General features: G+C 37.9%; 1 protein-coding gene across 1 annotated transcript in view; it reads left to right on the forward strand.

The window, feature by feature from the left end:
- The window catches only part of UBL3 (ubiquitin like 3), a 57,529-nt gene extending 51,173 nt beyond the window's left edge, over positions 1 to 6,356 (forward strand). The window contains 2 exon segments of the mRNA XM_040543895.1: positions 4,165 to 4,242; positions 4,604 to 6,356. Coding sequence (XP_040399829.1) covers positions 4,165 to 4,242; positions 4,604 to 4,656 — 131 coding nt within the window. The 3' untranslated portion in view covers positions 4,657 to 6,356.
- Positions 6,357 to 10,236: the final 3,880 nt, after the last annotated feature.

Raw genomic sequence — 10,236 nt, forward strand, 5'->3', positions numbered from 1 at the left:
CTGCCTCTTTGAGCCATTTCAAAAATAAATTATTCAAGGGACCTGGACAAGCTTGAGAAGTGGGCCCATGTGAATCTAGTGAGGTTCAACAAGTCCAAGTGCAAGGTGCTGCACCTGGGTCAGGCAATCCCAGACATGAGCACAGAATGGGTGAGAGCAGCCCTGCAGAGAAGGTCTTGGGGGTTCTGGTGGACAAAAAGCTCAACATGAGGCAGCAGTGAGCACCTGCAGCCCAGAAGGCCAACTGCATCCTGGGCTGCACCAACAGAGGGGTGGCCTCTGTTGTGGAGGGAGGGGATTGTGCCCCTCTGCTCTGCCCTTGTGAGGCCCCACCTGGAGTGCTGCGTCCAGGGCTGGGGCCCCTGGCACCGGAAGGAGCGGGGCTGTTAGAGCAGGTCCAGAGGAGGACCACAAGATGGTCAGAGCTGGAGCACCTCTCCTTGGGGGACAGGCTGAGGGAGCTGGGGATGTTCAGCCTGGAGAAGAGGGAGGCTCTGGGGAGACCTCACTGTACCTTTTTCAGTACTTAAGGGAGCTTGTGGAGAAAAAAAAAAAAGATGGAGAGCATATTTTGCTCAGTCAGATAATGACAGGACAAGGGGGAATTGTTTTAAACTCAAAGAGGGTAAGTTTAGATTAGATACAAGGAAGAAATTCTTCCCTCAGAGGGTGGTGAGGCCCTGGTGCAGGTTGCCCAGAGAAGCTGTGGCTGCCCCATCCCTGGAGGTGCTCAAGGCCAGGCTGGATGGGGCTTTGGGCAACCTGGTGTGGTGGGAGGTGTCCCTGCCCATGGCAGGGGGTTGGAACTGGGTGGGCTTAAGGTCTCTTCCAACCCAAACATTTTGTGATTCTGTGAAATTAATACTCACACCTTCTTTGTAGTTGATGCATTTGATGCTTGAGTGCAGTACAGAGAGGTTAATATATATAGGATCACTAATTGTTTCTGAAGTCCAACTGACCCTGAAAGGATTATTTTTTGACTTCTTATGGTGGCCTTTCCTTAAGGAATGACTGGGATGTTTCAGCCCTTGATTTGCTTTCTGATGTTACTGGTGTTGGCTGGTGATACATTTTTCAAATGGGTTTACTCTCCATATATGTCAATTTTTAATCCTACTGTATATACTGACAAGATCATTGTCAGTTCAGCTGAGAGAACTATGTAATTTTTATTCACTCTTTAATTTCTATGTTTACCTGGTGCCAATGACTGCAGCTAGTAGAAGTTAAGGAAGTAGTTGAGACAAATATTAGATGTTGTTTCATCTCTGGGATTACAGACATAAGACTTACCTTACATTTTCCAGGCAAGTACAGCTAAATGGGATTTTCTTAACTAGTCATCTCTAGGTGTTGTTCTTGACTACCAGTGCTTGTTGCCGTTACTGATATCTGTCTAAATCTGAAGCAATCTTAAATATTTGTTTAACAAGTTAGGCTGAAAAATAATAGCTGCATGCTGTTGACTCTTGCATGAGCTCAGATCCCTGTGTTTTGGACACTTACTTGAGTTCAGGGCTTTTTAGTTCATTGTTAATCATTCATGCATTGCAATTTAATCATCATGATTTTACCCCGAGGATCAGACGTGTGTGTTAATGTTTTTCAAAGATATTTTTGTTGCTGTGTTGCTTTAATAAAAAATTCCTAAAACACTGGCTTCAGTTTGAACAAATTTATCTGGAGTAAGATAACACAGCTAAAAGGACAACAGCGATTCATGAAGCTGCCTGAAAAGACTAACTTTGGGACTCCAAAGTTATTGCCAGTAACCCCAAGTGAACTGGCTATTTTAAAAGAAGGGGGGGAAAAAAGCTTTCTTGTTAAATACAATATTTAGTTTCTTGTGCTGTCATAATACAGTTCCATTATGCTTTTCTATTTGCAGCTCTGTATAACTGCTGTAGCACATAATGTTTATTTGCTTTGGGTGATTAGGAAATATTGACTGGAATTTGGACTTACTGTGTACTGAAAGTCGCTTTATCAACCAGTGAAACAAGAGTTTCCAAGGAAACAGTTTGTTGTGTGTCTTTTAAAGAGGAGACCATTTTCAATCCCATTTAAAATGATACTGTAATGTTCTAGCTGTAACCTTACACGTGGATAAAATTTGAGACCCTCTTAAAGGGAGAAGCCTCAAAAAATAGGAAAGACTGGCTTTTGAGTGGAAAAAATGTATTTCAAAGAAACCGTTTCTTTTGCCACCGTTCTGAACGGACTGTCACTACAGGAGCAGTTGAGCTAATGGCATTGCAAGTGGTAAGGAAATAGAGATGTCTCTGCAGAGCTTGCCATGCCTCTCTGCCTGGGGTGCTTGAGTGCCACTGCTTCGTTGCTTCCTGCCTGCATGAAGGGCTGGGGAGGTAGCAGGGCAGAGTTTGTTGTTCAGCCTCCAACAGGAAATTTTATCCTTCAGTTAAATGGTTTGCAGGTTGTGTTTGAAGTGATATGTTTGAAGTAGTTAGGGAGGTGACAGTCCTATTTGTCTTGTTAGATAATGGCAGTAGGCAATGTTTTACTTGCATGGTATGCACCATACACATACCAAAAGAGGGTGCAAAGGAAATTCTGATGGTAAAAAAAAATCTGGAATAAAAGCAGAATTACATAGATGAGAAAGGAATTAAATAAAGGTTTACTTAAGTGAGGCAGAGGGATGAAAGAGCAGAGATGATAGCAGGAAAGGGTTACTGAGCATAGGTTAAGGTGCTCTGTTTCTTTCACGGTGCTCCAAAGAAAGCAACTGTTGGAAATTACTAATAAGAACTTGTGTGAACTATGCAAACTATTAGCTGAAATGAATTAATTAAAATATTAGCATACTTTTACTTGATAACTGTAAATAATTAATCTCCACAGCTCACTAATCAAGTCTCCTCAAGTGTCTTGATATTATATAAGATGTCCCTAATGTGATTAGTCTGTAAAATCTTGGTCTGTCTTGGGTCTAAGAGTTTATGTAATGAAAAGAATACTTTTTACACTGAGTTTAACAGGCTCTTAACATATTCTTTTCAGAGTTTTCATTGTACCACAGAATCGGGTACCCAAAATACTTCATCCATGCCAAACTTTAAGCTATCAATAGCTTCTAGTTGCAGGCACAGGCATTCCTTCAAGTAAACTAAGCAACTTTCGGATCTGATTTTTTTTCTCTAGACGGGTCTTCCCACAGCACAGCTACTTCAGAGAAGTTTATCTGTGCATCCCTCCATATGTTTACACCAGTATTGTAATCCTGACTTGATTTTTTTCAAAGACATACTCAATAAAAATGAGTTAGTAGCATTGTTGCAGCTGGACTTGTATTGAACTATGAAGTAAGGAAATATTACGTTGTATATTTTACTACTGAATTCTGGATCTATTCTGTAGTGATTAAAATGAATAAAAGCATTTTCTCTTCAGTTACCTTCAGGTTTATTGGACGTTCATTATTCATTTATTCACTTAAAATGATTTGGTGCACTGTATGTGAAAATATTGTAAATTGAATTTAAGAGGAAAAACTCTAGTCAAGTCAAAATGATTTGTGTGCTTTTAAGCTTAAGTTCTTGTTACATTTATCATTTTTTTTCCCTTTATAATTGGGGGAACAAACTTCAAAGAATGCACCTTCACATTGCGTTTCTCAGAAAAATAATCAAGAAAGTTTAGTCTTAGGATGAGGCATGAGGAAACATAACTAAAATAAAGAACTTGTAAAAACAAACATTCAGAAATCCACATCATGGATCTAAGTATATTTTAGGAGAACCTGTTTTTTAGCAGTGGTTTTTATGTTCTGGATGTCTTAGAACTAACAATTTAGTGGTTGACTTAGCAGTTTTTTTTCCATCCTTATGAATAAAGGGCACTTTAAAGCACCTGAGTCTTGGCCTTCCACTTTTACTCAGAAAAAGGAGGCTAAACTTCATAACAAGGATCTCAGACCTCCAAGAACACCATGTTTCAAGTGATTATTATCAGTTTCTAAGGCTATAATTTACAAAGCTTTAGTCAGAATGCCTTTATAGATTTATTTAATAAGCAGTTCAAACCTAACAGTATGAACTTTTAGAACAGATGCTAATCCAATCAATATTAGTTTCAGTTGGGTGTTTTGAAGAAAGAAGTCTACTGTAATGTATTAGTAAATCTCCCTTTCTCCTTTTGCAGCATTAAAACTTCCTTTTGGCAAAACAACAGTGATGCATTTGGTGGCTAGAGAGACATTGCCAGAACCAAATTCTCAAGGTACGCTGTGCAACAGAGGTACTTCTTACTCAATTATGTGGCAAAGTAGTCAAATATCTTACAGGCTTTATGAGTATTTCATAGTAGAGAAAAGTCCTCGTGGTTTTGTGAAGCAAGTAATAGAGTGCTTTTATACATGTTGCTTATAGAAGACTAAAAAATTACTTTTCTAGCATTTCTGTAAAACACAAAAATTTTCATTACTTCGTTATTTTATGTATACATGGGGATAATAATGATAAACACATAAATATCTTCACTAAAAATAGTAAGACATTCTTCTATCAAGCCTATTCACACACAAAACAACCTAATCATTTTAGAAACTGTTTCTAAGCAAAACTTTCTTCTTGTTCCGCAGGTCAAAGAAACCGTGAAAAAACTGGAGAAAGCAATTGCTGTGTAATCCTGTAAACCTTGTTAGCTTTACCTGCTAAGTGTGATGTAATATAGTCTTTGTCTTTCATGCTGCTGGAATAGAAGAGGCCCTACCTTGCTTCAAACACCTGTAGGAAGAGCCTGTCTGTAAATCCATGGAACTGAAATATTACACGAACACTGTCTCATTAGTCTTTTTTTTAAGGAGAAAGATCTATGAACACTTTCATTGTGTTTTTTTAATTCCTGCTTTTTTTTGTTGAATATCTTACAGTATATCAGTTCTTGAACAAATTTGATCTCCAGAAAAATTTGTGTTCTTTTCCATAGCAGGAATCATTTTGCTACCACAGAAATGTCCATTAACCGGGTCTAACTATAGTCAAGCTTTCTAGATGCAATTTGCACTAAATATGGTTGACAGTATATTTCTCATCAACAATCTTTAACAATATTTGAGATACCTAGTAATAACCTACAATGTATAATGCAACACTGGAAAATAGTATATCTATAATTAAAGTAAATCTCACTTATGGCCAAATCAAAGGAAAAACTGTTAAGTCCATTCTACCTGAGTCAACCTTGGTGGCCGAACTGGCACAGAATACTAGCTAAACCAAGTCTAACTATATATATTTTCACTACGACAAACAAAAAACTATGTGCCTGTAATTTAAAAGCACTCTGTAGAGGGCTGATGAAACTAATTTTTTTCGTTACTGCGTGCACTCTTTATCTCGTGTGTTAGGTGAGTGCTTAATTCAGACAGCACAAACAAGTGCAGAGAGTGCATTTCCTAGCCTTAATATGGGAGGGGTAATTTCCTGTAGTTCATAGGCTTTTATTATTGTGCATAAATGTTAGAAAACATCATTTACTAATCAATTTTATGTATTTGAATATTGGCAATTGGTGTTTTTCAGTCACTTTCTCATCTGTACCTTAGTGTCCAGTGTCATGCTTACTCATTAGAGACTTCAAAAGAATTATTAAAGTTTAAAAAGCAAAAAGAAAAACCTCTACCATAGTACTAGTTTTGTTTCTTTACGTAATCTGCATTTGGTATTAGTGCTTGCAATTGTATTAAAATCAAAAGCTGAGTTTTGAAGGCATACATAATTAAAAAGGATGCCATTCTTTTATTTCATATCAATAATTTAAACATTGATATGCTAAAGAAATTTGCACAGCACTAAAGCATGAGCTAGTTTCATCTAAACCTGTAAAATAATAATTAAAAAAAATAAAAAAAATAAAAGATTTTATATTTTTTTTCACTGGGGAGGAATTCTTCCTGGCTGAAATTACAAATATGTGTAGAATATATTTAATAAAAATCTTATAAAATACATAACTATAGAAGTTAAATATAGATTGGCGTGTAGTATAATAGAACAATATTCCATATAAATAGCTTTAGCCTTTAAAGAAAGTCACAGGTGACATTGTGTTCTGTACTTAAGTGTCCACAACTCCTACAGATGTTCTGTGTAATCGTTTTTTCGAATGATTGGCATCATTCAAATGTAATCAGGTTATTTTATCCATTGTTACTGCTTTGATGAAATGCTTTATATGCAGTAGATTTACAAAAATATTGTTCATACTGATCAGAATTAAATTTGTATAGAGCAGAGTTTTAAAACAAATTGTAAATAGCACTAAACATTTTCTTTCTGCAACCTGTACTGATAGACTCCTCTGTAAACTAAATAAAATAATATTGTAGTGCATCTTGGTGGTGTTTTAAGGGTTGTGATCGGGTCTGTAACTAGTTTTAATAATACTTCTTAAACTGGAAGCTAAATAAGGACTCCATTTTACTTAAAAAAAAAAAAGGGGGGGGGGGGCGTAAAAACTCTTAGTGGGATTTATCACTTCATTTTTGATTCACTAGCATGTTGACTTCAGATTTTGAGCACTTCAAATGCTCAGTGACTATTCTCCAGCCCTTCTGAGAAGGATGCAGTTGTCTGTACCAATACTTAACTGGAAAGTGGAAGCGTTCCTGGAGTGTGACCACAGAAACGTGTGTGGGGCCCTGGGTGTGCTCTCAGGGTAAGCACCGAGGTAACTTGTGCACCTCCATTTCCTCTACATTGTGAAAGAAGTGGCCTAGGGTGTTGGGTTTTTTTCTTCTTTTCTTTCTTGCTAAGTTGACAAATGGCAACGATAGTGAAACAAAATTATTAAAACGTTTGAAAACCACCAACTTAAGGACAGCTATGAGGAGCGTTTTGTCATCTTTATTCCTAAAATGAAGCTTCCCTTTTTCCAAAATGCTGGCCACTTGAGTAATGCAGGCTCAGATGGGGAATGGTTATGACAATACAAGAAAAAGAAATGGGCTGAGGTAGGACTCCTTTTATTAGTTAAACGAGTCTAAGATGCATTTTTTTTTGAAAATGAATGCTTTAAATGTAAGCATATTTTCTAAAAGCAGCTAGATACTTAACACTGTATGACTATATGAAAATCCAGTAGCTCCTGGTTAAAATACTTGGCAAGCTTGAATAGTGATGTAGAGTTCCCTCTTGTTGAGATGAGCAAAATACACGTATGTGCTTGTCCAAGCAAATCTGTGAATGCTGCTTGGCATTTAAAATGTGAACTTGTCAAAATGCAAGTCCTGCAGAAGCCAAGCAGAACTGCTGCCTTAATTTCCATGCGAATTCTTGGAGCTCAGTCCGTTCCAGGACGTTTCTGTTGGAGTAGTGGAAAACCGCAGAGGAGAATTGCTGAAAGATCTGTGCATTTTCCCGGGATGCCTTGTCTCGCGGATTGTAGTGCATATTAGTCAAAAACAAAAAAGCAGCACTTCTTAATTCCAGATTCCCCAGCCTTGCTAAAGCTGGTGTGTGCGCTTCTCTTTTCTGCTGATTGGAGTCAAGAGGATGCTTGCAGACCATAAAGATTAAGGCTGAATCTTTGCAGGGTCAGGCTGTTGTACAGTGTGCTAATACATTGGAGAGCCTGACATTTGATTTTCACTGTTAGACAGAAATGATATTTTCTCTTGAAGGTAATAGATGGCCCTGAGGATGAGAGCAGCAGATGAATCAGAACCCTTCGTATTCTGAAATAGCACCAAGGGACCACATCTCTCTCCCACACCACTGTGCGCGCTATCAGTCGTAAGTTAATATTAGCACATGTGAAGGATCATATCTGATAGTAATGAAAGCACTCCGACTTGTACTTAAATGATAGAATAAATACAGCTGTTTTAACAGTCTTAGGGACTTGTTTCGCTGATGGAGGGAGAAAGCATCACCACTGTTTATTTAAAAAAAAAAAAAAAAAAGCCTTTACTAATATGCAGCATTAATATTAACCCAGTGGTGATCTCCACAGTATGAATACATTTCCTTAGTACCCTGCGTTTACAACAGGAGGTGCAGTGATTTAATTTAGAAGAAAATATATATATAGCACTCTGAGACAGCTTTCTTCCTCCCTTACAGGTAGGTAGGAAGGAAGGCAGCAGTTTCTAGGCTGGCTGAAAGTCAGGAGTTTCTGCTGCTGTTCTTTGGGAAGTGAATCCCGGGTGCCTCACGCTTCAGGGATTCATTTTACAAATCTCATCTGGAGACGTGAATAGGAAGACGGATATACTTCTCAATCTAAAACTCTCATTAATATTATACTAATGAAATGGATAAGCTTAAGCAGATTTTAGGTTGTATGTCCTATCAAAATTTATGTATAGGCCATTAACAGCTGCACCATTGAAACTGATGGGGCTTCTGTGCTTCTATCAGAGGAAATACCAATATCTTTCAAGATTGGTAAAGAATTCCTATCTCCTTTATTTCTTCAGAAGCAGCTGTATTCTTCTGGATACTGTGTTTTGGCTGTTACTTGTATCAAGCTTATTTTCAGAGCACAATAAAAGGCCTTTGTTACTATTCAAGAGGCTGACAACAGTATATGGTTCATGGTATGTTATTAAAGTCCTCATACTGTAGTAGCGTATTTGCAAGGAACAGCCCTGTGCCATACGTACATGATTGTGAAGAAGTTTACAATGCAATAGCTAATTTGATTACCAATTTATTATACTATACTAAAACCTGGAGGAAAAAAACAACCACCTTTCTGCTGTTTTTATGTAGTTATGATTGATTTTTTTTCTAATTTTTTAAATGATAAAGGAACGACCAGTGAAGTGGAAATTGTGAAGGTTATTAATGTGAAGCTTACACAAATTTTGGAAAGTTGGGCTGTGTCTGATCAAGCATGTTGAATGGATCACAATGAGAAATGAAGTTCAGTTTTTAATGTAGAGGAAGGCATAGTTGGAGAAGGCAAAGTACTTGCACAACTCATAAGTTTTAAAATTGCCTAGATCCATCAGGAACTGAGTTCTGGGCATCACAGCAAATGCTTTGTACTGCAAGTTCCTTAGGGTTTGGAAAATGATAACAAAAATGATTAGACAGCAGAAATATTAGATTGGAGAGAATGATGGATTAAAATATCTACAGTGATGAGCTCAGAGAAAATGGTTGGAGAGCTTTTGCTTTTGCGTCAAATTTTAAATTCCTCTTTAAAGCAGAGGTGACATTCAAATCGGATAGAAATATTTTTCCTGAAAACAACTGAAGAGATTTCCACCTGAAATAATTTGAGGAGAAAAGCTGAGCAAGATTGAAAAGAATCGTTAAGCCTTTTTTTCAACAGGGTATTAATTCTTGTCCTTCAGGCATTGCACTAGCTTTTAATGAGAGCCCAGCTCTTAGTGGGGGAATACTTCTGGCACGTTACCACCTCTGTTATGGACAAGTGACAGCAAAATGTGAGCCCTCGCCTGTACCAGACCAACGTATCGCATGCCCTGATGAGAGTTCATCTCGCTGTGTCCTGAGGAGAATTTTTAGTCAGAGTTAGTGATTTTTGTGCTTTCCTGGAGCAAGGTTGAAGGAGTATGTTACTGTGTTTAGATGGTGAAGAATGTAAACTGCAGACTTTTAGGGCAGAAATTAATGCTTCTTCTGAGCCTGCGCAGGGCAAGATCGAAGTACCCTGCTGTTATCAGAGGACTCTGACTTTATAGGTAGTAAATATTTTGATTCTTCTACCAGAAAATACTTTGCAGCTACTGTTCTGTTTGGACAGAGGCAGGGTAATGGGATGGAACATGAAACAATTTTCCTTTTTTTTTTTTTTTTTTTTTTTTTTAATCTGTTCTCTGAACTAAAGATCAGGAAGAAATAATGGGAGAAGTTTCAGGTGGCTCTTGGTTCCTACAGTCAACCATCAAAAAGCTGGTCAAAATTCAGCCGCCAGCAGCTCTCCATGCAAAAAGAGCTGTGGGAAGGAGGTAACGACTGCCTGCTTGCTGTTTGGCAATGCTGACGGACAGGACAAAGTAGCTATGGTTGTGAAAGAGGGGCAGGAGGGGCTGATATTTGGTTGTTTCATGAGGCTTTCGGATGTTGCCTGGCAAAAAAAAAAAGTGAGGGGGGGGAATTAATGAATTAATGGAGTGGAACTGCCTGTAGATATTAGATTTAATAATAATAAAAAGCTCTATTGTGCTTAAAGTCAGCGGTATGCTTGCTGGGTGATACTGCCCTCCCAAACCAAGACAGGGAAGTAGGTATTTGGGTT

Source organism: Cygnus olor, chromosome 1 (genome assembly GCF_009769625.2).
Source record: "Cygnus olor isolate bCygOlo1 chromosome 1, bCygOlo1.pri.v2, whole genome shotgun sequence".
NCBI classification, from domain to species: domain Eukaryota; kingdom Metazoa; phylum Chordata; class Aves; order Anseriformes; family Anatidae; genus Cygnus; species Cygnus olor.